At 42.8% G+C, this 25,253-nt stretch overlaps 1 protein-coding gene across 1 annotated transcript in view; it reads right to left on the reverse strand.

Moving 5' to 3' along the window:
• Window positions 1-25,224, reverse strand: part of LOC137904654 (forkhead box protein J3-like) — a 38,685-nt gene extending 13,461 nt beyond the window's left edge. The window contains exons 1-6 of the mRNA XM_068748860.1: window positions 25,140-25,224; window positions 24,375-24,733; window positions 8,573-8,647; window positions 6,015-6,098; window positions 3,462-3,542; window positions 725-826 (exon numbers count right to left, since the gene is read on the reverse strand). Of these exons, the coding sequence (XP_068604961.1) occupies window positions 725-826; window positions 3,462-3,542; window positions 6,015-6,098; window positions 8,573-8,647; window positions 24,375-24,733; window positions 25,140-25,224 (786 nt within the window). The remainder of the gene's footprint in view (window positions 1-724; window positions 827-3,461; window positions 3,543-6,014; window positions 6,099-8,572; window positions 8,648-24,374; window positions 24,734-25,139) is intronic.
• Window positions 25,225-25,253: the final 29 nt, after the last annotated feature.

Below are 25,253 nucleotides of genomic sequence, written 5' to 3' on the forward strand. Positions count from 1 at the left end.
CAGACTGGAAAACCCAAACGGAAAAGACTGTGAGCTACTGCTGTGGGGAAATGGTCAGACGAAAGGGTCATGTTCCACACATCATCCCATCACCCCTCTGTGTGTGTGTGTGTGAGAGAGATGTCAGAGCTCCCAGTCATTGCTTGATCCGTGACCCTCATATAGACAGTCACACCCTGTTCAGCTTGAAAGTATTCAGCACATTCTTCTCGAGAACAAATGCATTCATCATCACCATTACACATTAAGATATGAATATTCATGAACATTTCAGAACGATTAACATCTAGATTTAAGTTTTAACTACATTGTCCTATTTACACAGAGAAGCTTTCAGCAACTCCATGGAGATCACTAAGTTTTCTCAAACTGGTAATGTCTAATTAGAATGGACCTGCTTTTCCACACATGCAAGCATGGATGCAACAAATGATTCTAACCTCCATCAAGGACATTTTCAACTGTGACTGAGCATGTTTATTGGGTATTTGACTGGTTTACCAGGATTAGACAAAAAAAAAACAGGATGGACTTCAACAAAACATTCAGGAGGGGTTGAGATCATTATCAAGTGTGGTCCAAATAGGTTCTAGGAGATGAAAGGCATCGTTGCATCCTGAGACACAGTAGTAGTGTGGTGGGATAGTTTAGATCTGCTTTGTTTCCGTATATTACAGCAAGCCTCTTGAAGCAAACCCTCCTCACGGAGTGGTGGTTGTCGTACCTTGTTGGTGACAGCATTGATGGCCAGAGTGGGGGACGTCCCTCCTGCCATAATGCAGTCCATTCTCAGAGACTCCGACTCCAGGCTATAAGGAGTTGATGCCTAAAAGTGGTGGACAGAAGGGAGGGATCCAGTTTTATATTTATCAGTTCATCAAAAAATAAAAAAAGGAAGGTACCAAAATAATCTGCGCCTCCAGTAGATCACAAGCCAAAGGCGTCTTTCACAATGGACATCTTGACACATTGAAGAAATCCAGCCTGGGCTGCAGTATCAGTGCTGTTGCATCTGCAGCAATAAGCTCAGTGGCTAGTTTTAAAATCTGTGAATTGTTACACCCGGGGGGGAGAATGATGTCATTTAAAGATAACATGATAAAAATAATGACAAGGTAGAAACCAATTTCCTGTTTCCTAAGGAGGTGATAGTGAACAAAACAAAAATATATATATATAAATTACTATGCAGCACAATGAATATCAGCGGTGGCACCAAGTCATTGTTTTCATCACGTCATTCTCAAGTCTGCACGATCAATCATTTCCATTCCTCAACAAGTCATAATGCCACGCTAAATGTAAAAAGGGACTTACCCTGCTTTAAATTACCTGGCCAAATGATTAGGGGTTTAATTTTTACGAAGTTCAGCTGAATGCACCATCAAGTCTTGCCCAAGTCCTATTTATTAATTCATTTGTGACACTTTTTGTTTTAAACAAGCTTTATAAACTTGGGGCTTGAGTGGGGATATCAAGTGTTTGTTTGTCAGTCAAAAGGCTCTAGGACTCCTTCAGGCAGTGACGTTTAAGTCCAGAAAAAAGTCGTCTTTGTTGATTTTGTCTCGGCAGCACGGTGGGTACGCTGCTGCCTCACAGCAAGAAGGTTGCAGGTTCAAATCCAACTTGGGCTCTTTCTGTGAGGAGTTTCTATGTTCTGCCCGTGTCTGCGTGGGTCCTCTCTGGGTTCTCCGGGTTTCTCCCACCACCAAAAAACATGCATCTTAGGTGCGATGGTTACACTAAATTGTCCGTAGGTGTGCGTGTGACTGATTGTCTGTCTATGTGTGGCTCGGCGATGACCTGGCGGCTTGTCCAGGGTGTACCCTGCTTCTTGCCCGTAGACTGCTGGGACGGGTTCCAGCCCCCGCTGTTTCCCATTTACAGATACAGCGGTTGGAAAATGAATGAATGCTTTTGTCTAGTTGAGTTGCATCTTCTTAAGGTCACATCTCTATTCAACACAAGACAGACGATATGATATGAACATAAACCCGCTGTAGTTTCTTCAGCCTGTGTTACTTGTGGGAATAATACTAAATTTAACAACTTTAAAAAATATGTTCAAGCACTTTTTAAACTGCAACAGTCATACCTATCAATTAACACAAATCGATTTTGAATGTGCTCTCCATCGACTGGAATATGCAGAGGAGCACTGACGATAAAAATGGGGAAGGAAATGAAATGTGACTGAGGTTAGGAAGAATTTCTGAATGCTGCCAGTTTGTGATTTTGAGCGGCGCCTCCTGAATCATCGCCATGCCCCAGGCTCCATCTGTGTGAACCGGTTGAGGCGCTCTTCATTTAAATTACCGGACACTTGCACACACTGAAAAGTGGCCGCATTACTTGCATTTGATAAGATAAATCAAGCAATCTTCATGCAATATTCAAACCTCTAAAATCTATTCAGCCGCAGTTAATTTTCTGCTAAACTAGGGTTAACCGAGGAGCAGTTCAGAGATCGACGAGTTTGACGCCAGCAATAGTGAAAATAAATAAATAAGGACAGTATTTTTTTTTCTCCCTGTCTGACTCCTTTTAGGGTTCAAGACAGCTCGCCTGCCTTCCCCAAACTGCTTACAGTAAGAGGATTGGTTGGTAACAATGCAATCTTTAATTTATGATAAACTCCCAGTGAAGAGGGTTGTCGGTTCTCTGGCAGAGCACTTAAAAAGGAAGACAAGCCGAGAGGTGAAGAGAGAAGTGAAGAAGGATTGTGGAAAAGGGGAAAGAAAAAGGAAGCGCAGGGAGGGAGATAATTGAGCGGTGATGGACAAACACACAAGCAGACAGAATGACAAACAGGAAATGAAAGAGAGTGATTATGCTACGGGCACCGGAGACGCAGGTACTAAACTAAGTGTGCAGTGGCTGTCAACACATTCATACAATGCATTTATGCAGCTGAGGTTTATCCTCGCTGCCAATTTCCAATCTCATTCATTCACTCGGCTGCTGTCATCAGGAGACTTTAAAGACTTCTCCTGCACCGTATTCCGCTTAGCTTCTCTTACAGACGGCAACACTGCCATAAATTCCAGCACTTAAAACCTTCCTGTCCCCCCCCCCCCCCCTCGGCTCACGTGACATCCCCCCCAGCGTGTCTGCCGGCGGCGCAAGTGAAGCGCAAGAAAAGGGGTCGAAGGGCCCATCCATGTAAGACGAAATGACATGGCTCTGAATTAATTAATGTTTGTTACAAAAAAAAAACCCCGTGAAGTAAATATGTCTCGCGGCAGCCCCGGGGCCTTCTGTGGTAATTAACTGGAACACAAGAATACTCCCCCTCCTCCCTCCACTCCCTCATGCTTATTCGCCTCCTTCCCCTTGCAGCTTGGCTTTACCTTCCCCCCCTTCCTTGATGTCTTTTCCCACTTTTTCGGCATCCTTTCTGTCACAATTGTTTCTATTTTCCCACCATGCCCCCCCCCCCCGACTTTTTTCCCCTCCCTTACCTCAAATCTTCCTCCAATGAGCAGCTGCGATTTTGCACTGTGCTGCTCCCCGTCTGCCTGTGTTCCCTGGAGAGGGGAAGGCTAGAGCAGCGATACAGGAGAGAGGGAGAGAAATGAGTGGCAGAAAAACAGACTCACAGAGAGATAATGATCAACATACACAAACAGAGATGGATGCAGAGGATGAGAGAGGAAGGTAGAGGACCAGCTCTGCTGCACTGCAATGAAATTATGCTGGTCTTTCTCTACTGCAACAACAGGCTTGTACGCATTGAGACACAATTCAGTGGGTCAGCGGCTCGTTAGAGAAAATCAGAACCTGGATATAAAGCAGCCTTGTGAAATTTCACACAGTTTTCACTCATCTCAGAAGCTGGTTTCTCCAGCTTGGCTGCAGAAGGGCTGTGATGCTACCTTTAAAGCTAGCTGCAGCTTTAACCTGTCGCTGTGGGATGCAAACAGCGATGTCTCGGAATAGTTTTGCTCCAATTAAGATATTTTGCTTAGTGTGCTGTTGGAGCGAAACTGTCAGATAATTAAAGGTGAGCTAAAATGATGCCTGAACTTGCTGAGTGTGTTGAATATTTATGAAGCCATTATGGGAGGAATCTCTAACTTTTTCTCAAGAGGTACGTACTCTCATAAAAGATTCCACAGCGCAAAATGTTTAGTTACAAATCGATTGTTACCTAATTTATACTACGTGTTTGCGAATTATGAAAATTATAATTATCCCTTAAATTCAGTACTATATAAATTTAAACATTTGTACATCTTAAGTAAGTAAGTGAAGAGAGCTTCTATCAGTCAGAATGTGTAATTAAATAATACTTAAATTGTAGTAAAAAAAAAAAAAGTTTGTCTCATCTCACAATAGAAAAATATGTTGATTAGTCAATTGCTCAATATTGTGTGATCAATATCACGCCTGATCAAAGTTGAATCATGATTTATAGGAATCTGGACCTGGATCTAGAAGCAGCTGACAGTTAGAGGTCAACAATCAGACGGGTATTATTGTTTTTCATCCATGTCTGGTGTGGATTCATACAGTACATCAGAAATAAACGTGGGGAAACAATGTGCAAGACTTTTGTTGGTCTGGAGAAGCTGCAGCATTAAATGACGCCGGGTAGTTGGCTGTTTGCTGCTGCTCTCTCTCACTCACAGAACCCCACTCAGTATGAGCTGCCCTATGCAGCAGCTACGCTACTTTTAGCAAGCATTGACTTGAAGTCTGTCCTACCGATAATCTTTACACTCTCACTCATCATTCCCTCGTTTGCCATCAGCTGCCTCACCACAGGAAATGCTCATCAGGTTGTAAGTTGTAACTTTCCTCATATCGGCCACCATGTCACCAGTTAAAGTTAAAGATGCTGACAAATCAAGCCATCAGTCCAATCTGTGCACCAGAGCAAGAAGCAAACGAACAAGAGATAATATTCTGAGACCAAATACAAGTCATATAATAATATCAGAATGGGGCAGCGTGGTGGTGCAGTGGGTAGCGCTGTAGCCTCACAGGAAGATTGCCCCAGGTTCAATTTCTGTGCGCCGTTTGCTTGTTCTTCCAGTGTCTGCGTGGGTTCTCAGGCTTCTTCCCACCTCCAAAAACGTGTAAAGAACATTTCTACATGCACAATGAAAAAAGAACTCTAAAGGGATTGGGACTAAACAGCTGTGCAAGCCTCAAGAAAGCCCCCAATGAGTCGGGGAAAAGCCAGGAAGCAAAAAAGTTTAATAATAATAGTAATACATTTTATTTATATAGCACTTTTCTGGAAACTCAAAGTCGCTTGAATGCGAAAAGGTCATGTGGTTTGATGAGTCCTGATTTCTGATTTACTCTGTTCCAGAAGGATGGGCGCATCAGGGTAAGAGAGGCAGTTGCCTCTGTGGGGGCATGCGATGATCTGGACCTGCTTCAGTTGGTCAGGTCAAGGGTTCAGTGACGTAACGTGCCCAAACATGAGGTCCCTAAGGAAAATATTTGTCACTCCGGTGACCTGCCGACCTGATGCAACGTCATCATCAAGTCAAAAGTTGAACCCATCAATCTCAAGTTCTTACAAATACATTTCTCTAGCGCGATGGTATATCACTGTTTACAATTAGCTCCGCCTTTGAGGACTCCGCCGGCCTGCTGCTGCATCCTGGTGCCATTACAGTGTGGAAAACGAGACAACATTGGAAATCCTTATACTAACATTTGTTTAGCATCTCAAGTGAATGGAAAAAACTTTGTTCTTTCAGTCTCATATATTCCTCCGCGATTTCCTTCTCATAATGTCAGGAACATTTTAAAAAGACGATGCGGCGTCTCAGCGATGGGACATGGTTATGAAATAAATTCAGTTATGAATTTGGAACCTTAAATTGGAAGGTGAGATAAAAATGTTGCAGCAGCAAAAACCTCACTTCCGAGTACTTTGAAGATGCAGATGCTCGTTGAGTATTAAGTGAGTGAAAGCGTAATAGGGCTTATATATGGCCTCATATCATCTGCAGCGTTAAAATGAGATATTTGAAATGCATGGTTACGGCGCTTACCCTTTCTCCAGAGCGTGGTCTCTTCTTTGGCCTGCTCGGTACCGTGTCTTCTTTAGGATTGGTGTCAATGGCCCAGTAGGAACCCTAGAGAGTGAAACAAAGAGCTTGAGTTTGATGGAAGTTGCTCTGTTTGTGTATTTATTCTGTCCTTTTCAGCACTTTGCAGGTTTAATGTGTGTAATGTGCTGTTCTTTTGTGCATTTTTCTTCAGCAACGAATCAGAGATGGTAAAAGTAACCCCATTCAAAAAATAGCAACATCACTTGGGGGGGGGGGGGGGGGGTGAAAAACGTTCAATTCCAAGACAAAGTATTCAGTTCATTTTACACTGCCTGCAAAATAAATACAAAAATGTATCTTGAGACGGGATGTTTTGTGTTTTGAATGATAATAGGCCAAAACCTGTAAGTAGGTGATTTTAAAGGTTCACCGTTCACCCAAGGAAACCTGCATTAAACGTTTGACCTGCATAAAATACAAAGCTGAGTACCCTTTGAAATGCAGAGCACAACGTCCCAAACCATTTCTTACAATTACGGTACTAATAAGTTAAACTTTTAAAAATGACAAATCATTCTAAATCATTCCTGCCTCCTTGTAAACTCTGCATTAAATTGAATGTATTAAATTTTCCGACCTTGTAAAAAATGTGTCGTGTGCGCGGGCGTGTGTGTGTGTGTGTGTGTGTGTTTAACACCATCTTCAGAGGATTAAAGTAGCAGCAGTCTGCAGAACCTCCAGGATGGAACCAAACCCTTAGTTCCACACCCACAGTGGGTTGTAGAGCTGATTTGACTCTCAATATCAAAGAGAACAAATCAGATTTAGTTTCAGGATATTGGAGGGCTCTGATGTTTTGTTAATTGCAAATGTTACAATGGGGTATAAAATAAAACTATTTGAAGTTGTATGCGACTCCCTGGGCCAAAAATAAAGCACCTTCCCAGTGGTTAAAAAAATTATTTGAAGTGCCTCCCCTGTTCCGCACTGCCCCCTCCCCTCTCATCAATAATGAACAGTCCCTTACAGCTTATTATCTGTCGATTTTGCAACAAAATCCATCCCATTCTAAAGAGCATTTCCGTTAGATCTGTTTCCGATACTGCTTCAGTGCATGATGCAACTTGTTATTCCAGTTCCATATCCAATTGGGTTTCTTGAGTAGTCGCTGATTGTAATGCGTGCTCTTACTTCCATTCCCCAGAAAAATCCACTGCAATCCTCCTGATACACAAATGTTAAATCACAGTAGCCTCTAACACAAATTCATACGAGAGCGATGGAAATCAATTACTTTTAGGTTCCTGATTTTGCTCTGATTTTACTTTCCTCCTTTTTTTTTTCTGTCTCCCAAGGTGGCCCAGAGCTGCAGACTGAATTCAGAAGGTTCATCTAGGCCACACACACACACGCGCACACACATCTACCCCCCATCTCTCCTATCCTTGCCTCTTCTCCTCCTCCTGTCTCTCAGTCCCACATCACTGAGCAGTACACATCCAATTAACGTTAGCACATTTATGATTTAGCTCCTCTGCTCTCTCCATGGTTTCAAACTGAGCTCATACATTCAACTTCTCTGCACCCCCCCCACGCCGAGGTATCGACCACTTCGATCCACAGTGTGAGTTAAGGTGCTGGTCAGGTCCGAGTCAGGCTAATCGGGAGAGCTGGTCTCTTTGTGTCTAAAGCCCAAGGATTTCCTTTGAATAATTTAAGACTTCTCCCCCCCCCCCCCCCCACCTCTAATTCATTTTTCAATGAGTCCAAATTCCCCTCAGTCTGGAGATACTCCCTCTTCCATACTCTTTCAAAGAAAACAAGCAGAGTTTGGATTGTTCAGTGAAAAGTTTTCTTACATTAACCCTGCGATGAGCGGAAATGCACATATTTGAGTTCGTATTAAAAAAAATCTTGTAAGGTCAAGCTTCAGTGATCCACTGTAATTATGTATCCCCCCCCCCCCCCCCACCCCCACCCCTCGTCTGAGCAATTCGTTTGATTCATCACAAACAAGGACTTGACAAATTGCTATTATCAAACTGGTGCTGCCGAAGTGGCCGCTGTGCTTCCTGACGGCAGCGGTGAAAAATAGCGGATGCTCTCGATGATTGCGTTTGTGTGAGCGCGAGAGTGGGAGAGGGGAACGGGTCCTAATAAAGCAGAACAGATGCAGACACTCCCTGCATCTGAAGGAGTGTACCTACATACACTTATTATTATTCATTACTGCCTGTACCACATTATTACGTGGCAGAATCAATATCGGAACCGGCACAGAAAACAGAAGAATCAGCATTAAGTATTCAGGTGGTTATGGAGCTACAAATTGTGTTTAAGTGCATATTCTTTGTGTGTGTGTGTGTGTGTCAAAGAAAGAACACCAGTACAGGACATGTGTGAACACTAGTGTCTCTGGGTGCACTAATGAACAAGTGTGTGTGTGTGTGCACGCGTGTCTCATTTGTAAGATTGCTGAAATAGCCTTGCATTGTCATTGTGTGCCGAACCGTAATTTAAACGGTGCTTTTCAGTCACATTGCTGAAGAAATACTTACTTTTCCAGGGTCATCTTTGGAGCGAGGCACTTTGAGAAAACATTTGTTCAAGGACAGGTTGTGTCGTATTGAGTTCTGCAAGGAGAGACAGACAGGGAGGAATAGGAAGAGAGAGAAAAAAGACAAAGAGAGGAAATGAGAGGAAACAAAGAAATTGAGCAATTTGACACCTTGTTTAATACAAGAATGCAGATCCAGTTTCCAACTGGTTCTAGTCTACAGCATTTACTGCAGGAGTATTTCAATGTTATGCAAAAGACGACAGGACTAATATGAAGAGAATCAAAAATATGTCCTCGCCTATTCCTCCTATTTCCACCGCCGCCGAGGCGAGGTGGGGGTTATGTAATCGCCGGTGTTTGTCTGTCTGTCTGTCCGTCCTTTAGCAAGATAACTCAAAAGGTTCTGAACGGATATGGATGACATTTTCAGGAAATGTTGGGAATGTTCCCAGGAACTGATGATTAATGATGATTGGTGACAATCCAGAAGATATTTGTTATGTGCAGTGCCGTCAATTGTGCGTCAAAGTTTGTTCCTCAATATCTCGGTTGGTTATTGACCGGTGTTTATGGAATTTGACACCGTCATCGTCTCTATCTCACCACCAAATTTCATCCGGATCGGATCCAGAATGGAGTCAGTACAAAATATTAAACCCCATTTACGGATTCAAAAATCTGTTACAAATACACATCAACTCTGATTCACTTTGACTTTTCATGGTTGGTGTATAAAAATACCAAGAACAATTTATAACCTTTTGGTGATGATCCAGATCACCACGTGGACGGTGTAAATCCAATTAGGAGGGGAATGAGCGGCTCGGCGGAGGTCTGTGCTCTCTGAGTGCTTTTCTCGTTGAGAGATATTGAGAGCTTTATCCATAATATCAGAATTAAAATATTTTGAGAGGGAAAAATCTGTTTGAATGAACTGCTCCAAAGGAGACATTTTTGACCTGTGACAAGGGCTCACTCTCATTCTGGCTGCTGGCGGGGCTGGCTGTTTTGAGGACATCCATCCAGGAAGTGTGCGGCAGTCTGGAGATGGAAAATGGCAAAACAGAAATGCCACAAGCTCAACACACGAAGGCAACCATCTGCTCCGTAAACGCTCCTGTGGGAGGAGGTGTTTGATCATTAACACCAAGACTGCTGTCACTTCAACCGTCAGCCCATCTAGCTTTCTTTATTTACACGTGACTTTTATTATTACCCAAGGAGTTTTTGTGCACAGATTTTGCACCGCTTGCAAAGTCCACACAACCCAGTATACTTCAATCTGGCTGTTTGCTTCAAAGTATCTGTGTGTTAAGCCCCAACAGTAAATCACAAAGTTGCCAATATGGATTTTGTTGATCATATGTTGTCATTAAAGCCCAATTTCCACTGCTTAGTACCGGCTCCACTCGACTCGTCCTTTGAGGCTGACCACCAGGTAAAAGTGACCTGCATGGTTCCTGGTGCTCATTCTTTTGTAGCACCTCAGGTGCAGCTCCAAGCAGCCTGAGCAGCTACTAAAAAGGTCAACCTTTTACGCTCCTTGCCTTGGACTACTGACGATGCAATAAATACTTTTCCAGGACAGTGCACACTAGAAATGTGGCTAAAGTTTTGATCAAGGTTTTTCCCGGTGCACGGAGACAAAGTCCACACGCAAAGTAAAAGGATATTTTCCCTTTATTTATTTTAAATGCTTTAGGTTTCGGTCTCTTATGATAGTCCTTTCAGATACCAGTGTGTCCGTATTAACTCATCACTCGGTCATCATGCTAGTTAACCTCATGGTCACCACCACATTGAAAGCCAATTAATCTAAGCTGAACTGATCAAGGTGAATGCCGATCCGACTGACCACATGGTGGTGAATCCATCTGATAGGTCAAAGGCTGACTGTGAAGAATTGATGTCTTTGGATTTGAGGAGATGCCATGCCATGTTGTGTATGCTTCCTCACAAAAATTAGAGCTGTAAAAATCAACGTTAATAATCAAAATCAAAAACTAATGGAGACACTAAAGTGTCCATCATCTGCAGGTCTGTCAGGCTGTCCGTCTTTACAATGATCACGATGAAGGCATGGTGTTACATCAATACGCTGGGCACAATTGAGGCTGCTGGGAATGCCACGGGCAACTGTAAGTGGATTAAACAATGAACGTCCCTGAGGTGCTGCTCAAAATGCTGCTCTCAACATACGTGGATTGTTGGTGAAAAGCCCAGCGATATGTTATTCTTTTTCCTTCCATTTAGGTTTTCAAGGTTTGAAGAGAGTCTTTGCAAAACTGAAGTACATAGAAATGCAGACCCACCGAAAGTCTAAGCCGCCCACACGTTCTCAAAAAAGGTCACTAACAGAACTTTCTCTTTGTCAATGACAGTAAGATGTACACAAAAGCCTTCCACACCAATGAGGTAAATGTTCAGGAAGAAAACTGTGTGTGTGTGTGTGTGTGCTTGTGTATGAATGCCTGCTTAACTACAGAATAGTAAGTCATCATCATCATCATCAATAAACACGATAGTTAAGGGTGCTTTAAGTTTGGCGATGAGATCCGATGCCGTGTCCTCCTTCCACCCACGCCTCACCTCGTCTGATTAATGAGCTTTGCTGCGGCCGTGTCATTCCTGCCCAGTCGCTGATGGATGACACAGTCACAAGCATCATGTGTGAAACATAACAAACCCTCGAATGAAGGCCAGGGATTCTGGCTTCATGAAGGAAGGAGAGCTTCAGTTAAATGTCCACAAAAGCAGGTCGATGTTAATTCATAGAAATACAATACTGTATTTAATCACTGAAAGGGAAATCACTTAAGACAATCTTGAAACTGAAGAGACTATAATATTTTGCAATCGTGAAAGTTTTTTTGTTGGAGTAGAATCCTATTTTTATGAAATAATCATCCCGGAACAGACAATTCACAAGTTAATAACAAATAATATTGGATAATTATTTACTCGAATTATATCAAAAAGCTAATATCACATGAGTGTATAGAGACAAGTAGAATTGAGAAATAAATATATTTTATTTTAACTTATTTGAGAATAGGCATGTTTTATGACAGACCACATTTCATTGAGAACATCATCTTACACATTTTGTAATCTACCGTACGTGGATATTTCCCATGATGCCTCCTGATTTGATGAGCAATTTTTACAAAACGGGAGATTAAGAGTGATGTTGTAGAAGAATAAGGTCAAACAACTGTTTGCTGCTGCTGTTGCTGTTTAAAACAGAGTGCAGCATCCCAGACCTGAAGAGGCTAGTTATGTAAGTAGGTTTGATAAGCATGGGTGGCTTTTGGACAAACTACAATGTGATCAAATTTGATGTGTGACAAAAACGTCAGCCTTTAGGAACATGCTTTCAGGTGCAAGGAAAAAGGAACGGGGTGTAAGAAACTGGGCGTGTACACGCGGGAAACAGGCCACACAAATGTTACAAAAGCGGATAGGATGAGCAGATTTTCTTGCAAACTAAATGAAACGGTCTTTGAGGAGTGATATCTTGCGGTTGAGACAACAACTTTAATGAAATGATGCTGATTACACTGAAAAGGCCAGTGATGGCGACCTGCCTCATTGCAGGCCTATCCACGCCGGTGAGGTGGAGCATGGTGGAGAGGAGATCAAATGAAGCTAGATTTCTGACAACTAGAAGTAAGTAAGCGAGCACTAAAAGTGACAAAGCTCCTAATCAGGTATCCAGTTATAATGTCATTTTAAATACATACTATTAATGGAAAGATCCATATAGAAACATTTTCTGTACCAGGGGTGTAAACATGTTTGGTTCCACGTTATGGCGTTGACTAATTCCTAAATAAGTTACCCTCAACATGAGGCACAATTACCAACATCAGGTCTCCTGATTATGCAGAAAATAAATTCTAAATACAATATCACAGCTTAGTCTGGAAAAAAAAAGCTTCTACAACGTTGAGCTTTAGAAGAAATAATGCAAAGACTGCTGAAAACAAATTGCACTGATTCAACACTGTGGTTTTGGAGATGAAGGAAAGAAAAGTAGATTTTGATGTTTTTTTGTTGTTGTTGTTGTTGAATAAATTAATTCATGTTGCTTGGTAAGCTGTAACAGAAGTGGAAGACAGGTACCTTTGCGTGTCTACAGCAAGATTCAACAATAACCTGCTTCTTAAGGCTGATATCAATAAAAGGAACATTTAATATTGATGGATTTTAGAAAGACGTTCGTAACCTGTGGTTCTCGCAAACATCAAATAAGAGCCAAGATGGTGAAAAACATAAGGCTCATTTAATATTCACTAACTCTTTGTTGCTGTTGCTTTCTCTCCTCTCTGAACTGTTGCAGGACATGCACTGCAAACTAGACTTGTGTCATCTTCTGGTTAATTGAAAAGGAACAGAGCAGAGATGACTCGTTTTGGCTCTCCAGTCAACACATGCAAATGTAGCAGCTTCATGTCCTGAGACTGGTGGCAGCTTGTTCTACTAGTTTTTTTGTGTTTATCAGCAGATTACAAACCAACTTCAAAGGTGCACACCACCTAATGTTAATTGAAAAATATATGTTTTTTATTGTCTATATGTTTATCTGAAATAGTTTCATTATTGGCAATTACAACATGTCCCTCAGTATGTATTGTAGCTCCCTGTTGCATCCAGTTGAGATCCTTTCTTAGCTGTGTGCTTGCAGGGAGTGTAGGTCACAGACCCAGTGGTTCTCCATGACATTAACCAATTCAGGACTTAGGAAGTTTGAGCTGCAAATAATCTATCTCAGGTCCTTCAGGATGAATGCATGGTGGTGTCAGAGAGTTGCATGCAGACAGAACAAGAGATTAAAAAAAAAAAGACATGGGGAAAAGGTTAGAATATATGGCAAGAGGGGCTATTTGCTGAAAAGAGATGGAGGAGATCTCTTCCACTTGCAATAGAACCCACATATGCATAAAGAGAGGGTAAAAATATGTTAAACTTGGAAGGGAAGGAGAAGGAGCAGGGAGGAGGGAGGGTGCAGAAGGTACAAAGAAATAAAAAGCTGGAGTCGGGTGGAGAGAGAAGGTGGGGGGTGCGTGCATATACGGACAGGTGCCTTAGAAGTGAAGTCTCCTGGGTTTCGAGCATCATTGAGATGTCTTATTATATCCTGACGGTGACGGAGTGACAGACACTTCACCAGAATGCCAGCTTGAATGGAAGTCACTACTTGAAGCCCCTTCTAATACATATTCATTTCCCTCCCCAAGCCCTCTTCCCTCCATCACTGACGTACTTCACACAAGTCATCTATAAGATGAAAAGTGTGTGTGCATGTGTGTCTGTGGAGTGTGTGTTTATTGGCTGTTGTACCTATGTATTTCACTCAGTTTTTGCTTATGCATGCACCTGCACATAAGTGTGTGTGCATGTGTGTGCGTGTGTGTGCACGCTGCTGTTTCTCACAGGAAGCTCCAAAACAGCACAGGTACACTGAAGTGTATCGCTGCAAACAGCAGGCCAACACACCACAGCGTCGTACGGCAACTACAGACGCCTGTCTGTTCTGGCAAATGTCAGAGGTTACGTGTGTCTAGCTTTGAATCTCCACAGCCCTAATCTGATTTCATGTGGTTTGGAGTTTGTCTCATCAGTTCCTGTTTTTGTGCTGACCAAAAGTGGAGCTCGGCGTCTGAAAGTATATGTTACATAATCTGAGCTGATAAATCATAAAATAACGACGTCCTTTAAGACTGGCATTTGAAATGGGATCCCAGCAAATAAAAATCATCACTATAACAAGTTGATCAGAATCCATATTAGAAATTTCCCCCAGTGGATCCTCAAAGTTCCCACTGAACAGAAAGGGGGGGGGGGGGGGGGGGGGAGTCAAACACAATCAACTAGCAAAACTACAATACAAGAGAAGCTCTGTCTGTAATATGCATTCATTTCTTATATGTTTTTTAGAGAGCTTATGAATACAGATAAAACTCAGTAATACCACTGAAAATGGTGGGAGACAGCGAAGACATAATTAAGGTAAGGCACAACAAAAGCACTGAGACACAACAAAGACAAAAAAAAATGAAGCGACAAAGTGAAAAAATCTCTCTGTCTACTTGCCCTAATGTTTTTAATGGCCTCGGAGACAACCACAGAATACACCACTACCAGGTGTCGTCATCATTTTTACTGTTGCTGAAACCTTTGACTCTCGACTACCATATAGTGAATGCATCAGTGACGATACGCCGCTTAAGACGGACATAACTGCAAGAGGAATGGAGAATAAGTCAGCCTTCACTCCACCGACCACCAAGGAAGCAGGAACATCGAACCAAGGAATTACCCCTGAAGCGTTCGGCGGTGATGGTTGCTCTGATCCACCTCTTGTCCTCGTCATTGCTCCTCTGAGCCAAAAACAACAAGTATGTTATTTTGTTATGATACTGCTGATGCGCCGACATCTCCTCTCAGTTAGCAGATAGAGAGCAAAAAATAAATTCCTTGTTTGTTGCCAAAAGCTAATCATTAAGCAGATGCTTTCATCCACAGCAACATAATAATGAATGGAATTGAGAAACCTCTTTGACTCATCATCATGCTGTCCAAAGAAAAACCTCTCATATCAGGCTAGGCCAGGTTGAGTTGCCAGGAGGGGAATCAAATCAGCAAATATTGTCACAACTATTAAAAGGCAGCACAGGAACAGCTCCAACAGAGTGTTTATAGTTTCTATAGGTTGGAGGATCAAATACGAATAATTAACCAGTTGATTCTTCTTTTTTGTTCTTCATGATTTACCATGAGCTGGATGACGAGAACCTACACAGACATCTCATGTGACCAACAGTCCTGTCGTGCAAACCCTTTTAAGGAGACCTACCCCAGGGTGAGCCAACTAGACTCACCCTGGGGTAGGTCTCCTTAAAAGGGTTTAGATTTTGCATTTCTAGATTTTTCAGCCACTCAAAGGGCTTCACGACAAAACAGCAGCATTCACACACTGAAGGCAGTGGCCACAAGAAATACATTCACACAACCAGTCGCACACATCCGAACATCAAACATCCTTCAGGATGGGAGAAATTTGGGGTTCATTATCTTACCCAAGGGTCTAATTCTGACCTGCAGTGGCACCCCGGCATCCAGCCCCCTGATTAGCGGTCGATCGGTGACAGAAACAGCGGCTATTTTTCCTCAATCTCAAATGAATTTTCCCTGAACCAGCAAAGGTCAGACTATTCAAACTCTGCGCCAGCTCCCCCCTGTCACAGCAGAAGGATTTCTCATCTTGCAACTTATTTAGAGAGACAAATCCTTTAAGCCGCTATTTTAATATAGTTTTTCAAAAATTACAAGCACTGCTGGTTGCGCGGAGCAACTCGTCCTGGCAAAGTGACAGCGTTTGTCACCGGGCATCCAGATGAGTGAGCAAGGAAGGAGGAGGAAGGGGAACGAGGAAGAGCTGATTGCTTCCTGCCTCCCAATCACACTTGACAACCTCCTTTTTTCTATCCTCATTCTGACTTAATGAAATGAAGACCACTCTGCTGTGAGTTATGTCCTATTGATTCAACAGAAGTCTGGCTCAGACATGGCCCACGTCTCTGACAAGGTGAAGCTGAAGTCGGATTTCTTCCACCTTTAACCCTCTCTGTGATTAAAACAGTCGATTGAACGGTGGCAGTGAAACAGTTTTAGTTTAACAATGAGACTCATAAGTCACGACCCGCGAAACATTTTAGAGATTGGAGGTTTTTTTCCATTTGTCACCAGAATGTTTTTATGACATCCATCCATCCATCCATTCATCTATTTTATTCTACTTTTCCACTTTGCAGGTGGAAGCCTATCCCAGCTTGTTATGGGCAAGAGGCGGGGTACACCTCGGCCGCGTCGCCAGCTCATCGCGGGGCTTCGATGACATCCCATCGCAGATTTTGGCTTTTTTAATTTCTTTACTAAGCCAAATAGGAGGAAGTAGAACAGATCAGAAACAGCAACCGCTACAAAAAGTGTGTGAAGATCTGTCGATTATTCTATATAACTGGCTGGTTTCCTTTAAGATTGTTCACCTAGTGATGCTGTATATGTTACTCCTGATGGGACTCTGAGCAGCAACGGTGGCACAGTGGTTAGCACCGTTGCCTCACAGCAAGGTTCAGTTTGCATGTTCTCCCCGTGTCTGTGTGGGTTCTCTCCGGGTTCTCCAGCTTCCTCCCACCACCAAAAAACATGCATCTTAGGTGAAAAAGAGAATTAATTCTCAATTGACTTACCTGGTTAAATAAAGGTTAAATAAAATTAAAAAAAACAAGCTTACTGACCAAATGCTGAAGAAAGATATAGAATTATAAAAGCCTTTAGACCTCAGTGAAAATCAACTGTCTGTTATCTGACAGGCCTTCTAAACTGGTTCTAATGACACAAAAATGTTCCAATACATTTATGCAAAGTGTCTGATTTGGCCAACATTTGCTCTATTTGGTATTTATGGTCTGACGAAAAATACAGGCCTATGTGTCATTGCAGTGTGCAAAGCCAGCATCTAGAAAATTAGCTCAAGCTGTGGTGTCTTTTTTCGCATTCCAGAGAGCTAGAAAAACTAGCCTTAAGCCTATCATTAGCCATATGGAGAGCGCTGCAGGCCTGGGCGGGGGCCAAATCCTCCAGGAGAAATAAAAAAAAATGTCTTGCTTTTAATTAAGAATTTAATACAGAGATCGCTATTAGTGATTAGCATGTAATTAAAAGCATAATTAATAGCTGCTGTGTCTGTTTATGTCCATGTGTATGGGGACAGCCTAAATATGACACTCCAATGATAAGTTCAATTTGCGCGTCCAATGATAGCAACAGTTTATATTAAATATGCATAAGGGACAAAGGTAAAATGTTCCTGTTATATATCGTCTCATAAAGAAAGGTCACCGTAGCTATTATTAGGTCATCGTTCCTTTAACGTCTTGTTGCATAAGGATTGTCCACAGCTAAAAGTCCTAGCCTAAGACACATTCGTTTTGTGCTGAAGAAAAAGTAAAAAGTAAAATGTGGACAGCAATCAGTGTATTTTTCAGTTTTAGCAATATGATTCTATCAATTGTACACATTTCATTACTCAGGATATTGCTAAGAATGCAAATATTGGCCTGCATCCAGGTAATAATCTTAGATCATGCGTGCTTATATTTATAGTGCTCATAGACAATTCACTACTTTAGGTGATCAAATAATGACACTGGCTTGAACTAAAGATTTAACTGTGATGGTTTATTGTATTTTGATTCCAATTTGATCTGTCAAATAGTGAAATACTGCTTTTCTTGAAAAACTTAATAATGACTCTAAAGTCTAGGGACATGTTGCCATGGTTACACTTATATTATGAGGGTCACACTACCCTGGGACTGTTCCTCTTAGGTACACTGACATAATGGGGAAAAAATAACCGCCTTGGATGAGGTGAGCTCTTTCAGAGTGTTGTCTGGCTGAATAGAAATCTCTCACAAGGGAGACTTTCACCTTGAACACACACATACACACACACACACACACCAACATCTGGTCTAAAGTGACACGCAAACTGGAAATGTTTGGGCTGCACACACACATACTTAGTGACGAGAGATCAACGCAGTCAAAAGGTGAGATTCAACTAAATGAACAGATGTCGGCTTTCTCCAGTCACCGGTATCAGATTCTTATGATGATGGAAAATACCAAGAGAGAGCACACACACACACACACACTGTAAAACTAAAATGGGGACACCCACACCCCACAAAGAAGACCCGCAATAAGTGCACACAGTTCTTCCAAATGTCTCAAACAAGACTCACAAATAAGCAAAAGACAGACGCTCATGGGCCTCGCTGCACCTCCAGCACCTCCACATACCGACTTCCAGCAGCAACGTGAGCACACTTGACAGTGTGCACTCGTGACCACCCTCCTGCTCCACCACAGATCTCCCACAGAGCCGGGAGGAGAGGGCTGGAGCCTGCGCTGCCTCCTGTCAGGAGAGTTTCTGTGACACGTGGTGTTCAGCCAAAGGCCAAAGGCCATCATGGGAGCACTGCCCTCTGCAACGTCGCATTAGCCCAGGCTAATTTGATGGCAATTAGCCTGGCTGCATGGGAGCTGGCCCAAGGCAACGGGGTCATAAGAGAGCAGGTTCGTTAGGTTAGCAAGCACAAGCCATTTGAGGAAAATACAGTAATACAAGTAAATAATGGGAAGGCTATGCTGTTGAGCTTTGAGTAACTGAGTATTCCCATCATTATCTCCAGGCTGAATAGAATATTTTGTTCATTCAATAGATTCTGAATTGATCAGTGAGTTAAAAAGGTCGGATGGAGCTTAAATCTCTATTAAGTGTACTGTGTCCTAGTTTTTTTCAATATATTGCTGTTTTAATCAGCTATTATGGATAATATGGGCCAAAGCAATGACATATTCTGGAGTGTCCACAAATGTATAAAAAGGCTTTTGATTTAATTGGACCTGAGGCCTGGACTATAAAGCAGGATTCGTGGTTCTCTCAGGGTTACAACACTGGGGGGGGGGGGGGGGGGGTTAGTGAGGTAAACTGCTCCTGAGCAGATTGTGCCTGAGTTAAGGGCTCCAAATACATAAAAGTGCTGCCTACTGATCAATCAGTTCTGCATAAACTGTCATTATCATTCATAGAGGATCCTGAGGCTCATTGTGAATTGTGAGAGATGCACTCTTGTGTAGGAGGGCCCCCCTCCCTCCTTTTTCCATGATGGCTGCAAGGAATGTCAAAGCTAGTTCGACTTGTGCTTTTGTTTACCGATATCATCCGACAACAGAGACTGAATGAAGAACTAACCCCTGGTGCATGTTTCACTTAAAGAAATATGAGGGCCACTTTGAACAGCTTTCTTTGTGGGTAACAACTGAATGAAAAATGTCAACATGTGGAACATTCACAATTATAATCATGTTTATTTTAAGGACAGCACTAATTTAATTTGTCAGATTGAATCCTTCCTGATGTTGGGCTGCTGATATAACACTCAGGTTAAACTGAAGATAGTTTTTTTTTTCGAGCTGGACTTCCTGCATTTGGCAGCTGTGGTTGTGCTGCTTGAATTGAACTTCTCATTTGTATAAAACTATACCGTGTTCTTGATGTGTAAGAGAATGCGCATCGCTCTGCTGCCATATGCTGAACACCTTAAAAACACCTTCCCATCTTAAAAATAAGATGGGAAGATTCCTTGTCCAGATCCACTCCAAAGATTGATGACTTCTTCTCTCCCATTCAGTTTCATGAAAAGCTGTGTAGATTTTTGTCTAAAGCTGCTACAGACAAACTAAACTCAACTGATGGTTTAATCTCCATGGCAGAGGAGACAAGTGTCTGTGCCAAACTGGGGGGGGGGGGGGCAGCATCGTGCCAAAAATCTGTTGCTTTTTGGATTGATAATAGTTAAAAACAAAAAAGACTATGATGATCTGTACTTCCAAAAATAGCAAATGACAAGAGATGTTTGTAGCCTGAGGCCATCAAAAGAGAAGATGAAAAAGGAAATCTGTGAGAGCAGACAACCGTCCATGGCAAATACTTCATCACAGGTTGGATGTCAAGTAATCTTAGTTTGCATTGCTTCGGCCTGTAGATTTGAGCCGATCAGAGGTTTTGTGATAGTGTAACTGGCATTTTTACCACAGATTTATGTCTCAGAAATCATAATTCGTTAACCTCATAGCATAATTGCCCCATTACCAAGAGGCATTACCAAGGGCTTAGGCTATTATGCTATTAGGCTAACGATATGTCCTCCCCTGAAAAAACTCACGCTATGCTAATGTGGACAGAATCTGTATCATAGGTTGGAATCGTGAGCAAAAGATGTGAAAATAAGCAAGTTGAGGAAACTAATTATGAGGTGCACACCTCTGGGGGCCACAAAGAAGCATGTGTTTAATTTCACTGAGATGCATAGATTATTGCAGTTATGTACACACGTGTGTGTGTGTGTGTGTGTGTGTGTGTGTGTGTGTGTATTGAGCATGTATGTGTTGTCCTGGTTTCAACTCTTCCATTCCTGCATTCTCATATTATCATAGAGAGCAGACGGAGTGCGTGTGCAGGGTAGTAAAACTCTCCCCTGCTCTATGACAGTCTCCTCTCTCTTCTCCAATTCACCCTTCCTCCCCTCCCCACCGCCTCTCCTCTCCTGCTGCGCTCCCCATGTGCAATCTGTAGACTGCACACGTACGCCGCCGACCTGAGTGCGAGTCTCTGTGGGTGTACGAGCCTGTGTGTGTGCGCACGCATTTGTGGAAGAGGGTGAAGGAGACGCCGAGCACAGCAGACCAAGTACGAGGCGTTTTCCCAAAGCCTGAGTGCTCGCCTGGAGTTGGAACATTCAGAAAACACACATTTCAAAGTGTGTGCTTACAACATGTTTGTGTGAATGAGAGCGAGAGAGCCAACAATGTGGCAGCCAGACTATCTCTGCGTCTGTGTACCACTTTGTCCAGCTGACAGCAATCACCTGAACTGGAATGAACTGGACTTATGTAACTTCACCTGTGACGGCCATGGCTGGTATTATCAGGCCCCTTCATTGCTGAGTAAGGTCATCCAGTAAATAGAAGTTTACTAATGAACAGAAACAAAAACCCATGCTTTCACCTTGAAGCGCTTAATTTGCCATTTGACACGCTTCTAAAATGTCAGTTCGTGCATGGCTAAAGCAGCTTGCGTTTAAATGAGCTTTATCCCCATGGATCTGTGTGACGTTGCGTTAGCCGTCTTATAAAAAGCTGTGCTATGAACATATTCTGTCATTTGCTCATGACACTGACGCACAAGTCCTGGAAAGCATTATGCAATCTCTCCATACTGATGTTCCAGCCAGTCAGACAGACGGCCGTCCACCATGAGCCTTAGGTTCTGTCCAAGGTTTCTGCCTGTTAAAGGGAAGTTTTTCCTTGCCTCCGTTGCCAAAGTTCTTGCTCTTCTGGGTCAAGTTGGGTTGTGTCTTTCCCTGTTGGTCTTTCCCTGCTAATCCTGTAAAGTGCCTTGAGATAACTTTCTGTTGTGATCTGGCGCTATAGAAATAAAATTGAATTGAGTTGAATTGTGGCCAAACACCAGAACATGTGAAAATAGAACCACACAACCCATCCAGAAGGCAGTAACACACACACAAAAACACACACAAATCAATGAATATAGAAGTGTAATTACGGGATACTGAAACATCTTGGCACAATAAACCAGTAGGAGAAGGTAGTCAAGAGCTGAAGTGAGCGAATGAAAGCCTGAATGGTCTTAATAACCCCTGGCCTGCTTCTCCACAGCAGAAAACACATTGACTGAATCCTACACACAGGTAGGAAGCGCTGCCAACACAACCTGGCTTGCATCACAACCTCTTTGTCTCCCTTTCTGGCATACATCTCTGCACTGGGAATGATGAATTGAAGATTACAGATAGGAAACAAACGCAGGTTTGTGAAAGGGAAAGAAGAGGAGGCAAGAGGTAGTGAGTTACTAAGGGATGGAAAGTGTGTGTGTGTGTGTGTGGGGGGGGGGGGGGGGGGGGGGGGTGAAGTGCAAGTACTTGGAGACGAAGATAGAAAGGGAAAGAAAGAGAAATAATGAGAGACGGAATCAGAGTGGTTGATAGTTTGCTGCCTTTTCGATGTGTTGGTGGAAGGACTATATCTGTCCCCCTCTTCACTAATAAGGTAGAGAATCCCCAAGAGGCAACCGCCAGGCTCGATTCATTTGTCTCCAATAGCACAGCCGCTTTCTGCTGATATTAGCCAGGATTTGCACGGCGACATCTACATAACGATGTAATAATGCCGTCTGAATGAGACGAAATACATCTGTCAATCACTCCCGGGTGCCTAAAAGGTTTCTGGGCTCTTCCAGGTAACTCCTGCAATAGAGCTGTTCATTTTGAGCACTCGCAGCAGTGCTGAGGGCTCAAAGCCTTTCAAATTGTAATACAGTATTGCATTTTCTTCCTTAACGCAAGCTCTTTCAGTGGCTCATCAAATATCGGTGTAGTCTTCAAAAAGTAATAAATTATTAAATGGCTTATTTGTGATCGGTGATCCCTTTCGTTTTTGGGTGGGAGGGCAGAAGCACGACCTGATGCGAAACGCACAATGGAACAACGACGTATTAATTAGTTCTGCACGCCTTATATTTCACAAGCTACTTGGCTCCAAGACAGGAATACAAAAATTGTTTAGAGATCAACGAGGATAAGGTGAGATTATTCATGCGATGCGCACGTGAACATGCATTTATAAACCAGCATCTCATATATGGATTCCACCCTGTGGAAAACCTCTCCAAACAACTAAAACTAATCTCCCTTAAAAAGAAAAAAAGAGGTCAAACTGCATCCCCAACATCAGCATGACGACAAGTACACTGCCACTTCAGACAGCAATATAATAACCATGTCAAAAGAACAAGGTCATCGAAACAGATTATATAAAATAAGACATTACAATACATACTTCACTTGTCAAATATCTGTAAGTCAAATTCTGAATGCAAACTCACTTCATATCATGAACCTTTTTCCACTGACAACTGGCTTCCTAAAATATCATACAAAATAAATATAGACTGTGAGGAACCGCCTGATCACGGAATATATTACCCACCTGCAGGAGGATATGCCAATAAGGAATTTGACATGTTGATTATGATAATATCTGAATGGTCAAGTACTACATGTGTCAGAAAGTACAAAAATGGAGAATCAACTGGACTTGCTCAAGTGTGATTGAAGACTTTTCACCTCTCATGCAGGAGGCTTCTTCAGTTCTGAGAGACCGGTAGAGAGTTTAGATACTAGAAAACAAACAAAATACCCAAAACACCCAAAATACCCAAAACACCATCCTTAAGGTGAAGGGTTGTTGCCCCCTCCCTGTCTTTCCAGTGGACCAGCATCTGTCTCAGGGTGTTTTGTCTTTCGGGTGGACCAGCATCTGTCTCAGGGTGTTTTGTCTTTCGGGTGGACCAGCATCTGTCTCAGGGTGTTTTGTCTTTCGGGTGGACCAGCATCTGTCTCAGGGTGTTGCCAGGTTTGAAGTACATGGGAATCCTACTGCATATGTAGATAGGCTAGACCAGGCATGGGCAAACTACAGCCCGTTGGGCTTTTCAATCCGGCCCACCAAAGTTGTCCAAATTATATAATTAAATAAAATTGTATTATAATTAAACCTCATTCATTTGACCTCTTTCACTTGTAAAAGGCAAAATCCTTTCCTGTAATGGCTTTTTCATGTCTTTTATATTAGTTCACACAAACAGTCCATCCATCTGTTCCGGTTTTAGAACCCAGTGTGGGCCGCGAGTCAAAAGGTTTGCCCACCCCTGGGCTAGACAGTCGCCTTCAAACTGCAGAATCAGTTGCTTCCACCACTAACTTGATTTGCCATCTCCAAACAACAACAACAAAAAATACTTGTCAGTCAGTCCCGACGGGTCTGAATCAGCCAAGGTAGCAGCAACAGACTCAAAAACCCATTTTGCAAAACAATTTCGCCTTTTAACAAGCAAAGCACAGGAGGTAAGACGTGCACGCTGTCACTCACACATTGCAAAAGACACGGCGCCAAGTCAGACATTTAAAATAATTTTTTTCAAATAACTTCTGAATACTTAAGATTAATATTATATTAACGACAGCAGGAATCGTGTTACAAGGTGTCGCCTTTTTTTACCACCCTATAGGACCAGACTCATACTAGAACCAGGAAAAGAAGCTTAACCCAGTAGAGGTCAGGATTTCATATAACATCGCTCTTACCTTCCAGCCACTGCCTGCCTCCCGATAGTATGGAAAGTTGTCACAGATCCACTGGTAGATCTCACTGAGGGTCATCCGTTTGCGTGGCGAGCCGTTGATTGCGAAGGTGATGAGGCTGGCGTAGCTGTAGGGTGGTTTACCGTCTCTGTGCTGTGCAGCTTCCTCCTGGTCCAGCGTGGTTCCTGGCTCGAGATGTGAGATTTTCTTCCCTGGGACATGATGACTGTGATAGTGGTGACCATGCTGGTGACCGTGGTAGTGGTGACCCGCGTCTGACTTCTGGATGGTTGCCCTCATGCTGAGCTGGGGCAGCCAGTCCATTGAGGTCAGGCTACTTTCCAGCTCCGAGGTCATGGTGCCTGTAGGTTGAGGAATCAAACGGGGAATGGCGAGAGGCTCTGTGATGCGGCGCACGGACGGTCACCTGTCCGGACGGCTCACTGACTGGGTGTTGTGCAGCAGCCTTGGCTCAAGTCTAGAAGAAGAAGGAGGTTTGTTTACTACGCCTATTCATCGCCTTTAACTGGAGCAGAAAGCACAAGTTGGCAGACAACACAGATGTTAACTTGCACATTACTTTCCAGATACAGTGAAGCTTTGTATAATGGAAAACTAAATCTTTTTGGCATGTTCACCACTTGGTCTTTAACGCTGCCCATATGTATGATCTAAGTGAGCTATGCAGAAGAGAGAGAGCAAAAAACTTCTATCTAACAGTTCTGTTTCATTCCACAGTGAAAAGCAGGATTCAATAAACTGTCTTACTCTTCCAATTCCTTTCCATCTTTCTTTGGACCAAAGCATCTGGGGAAGTCAGCGAAGTGAAAGGTAGCGTCCTTCCCTCGTGCATGTTCACAGTTGCTCCATTTAGCCTCCGCA

Source organism: Brachionichthys hirsutus, chromosome 2 (assembly GCF_040956055.1).
Source record: "Brachionichthys hirsutus isolate HB-005 chromosome 2, CSIRO-AGI_Bhir_v1, whole genome shotgun sequence".
NCBI classification, from domain to species: Eukaryota; Metazoa; Chordata; class Actinopteri; order Lophiiformes; family Brachionichthyidae; genus Brachionichthys; species Brachionichthys hirsutus.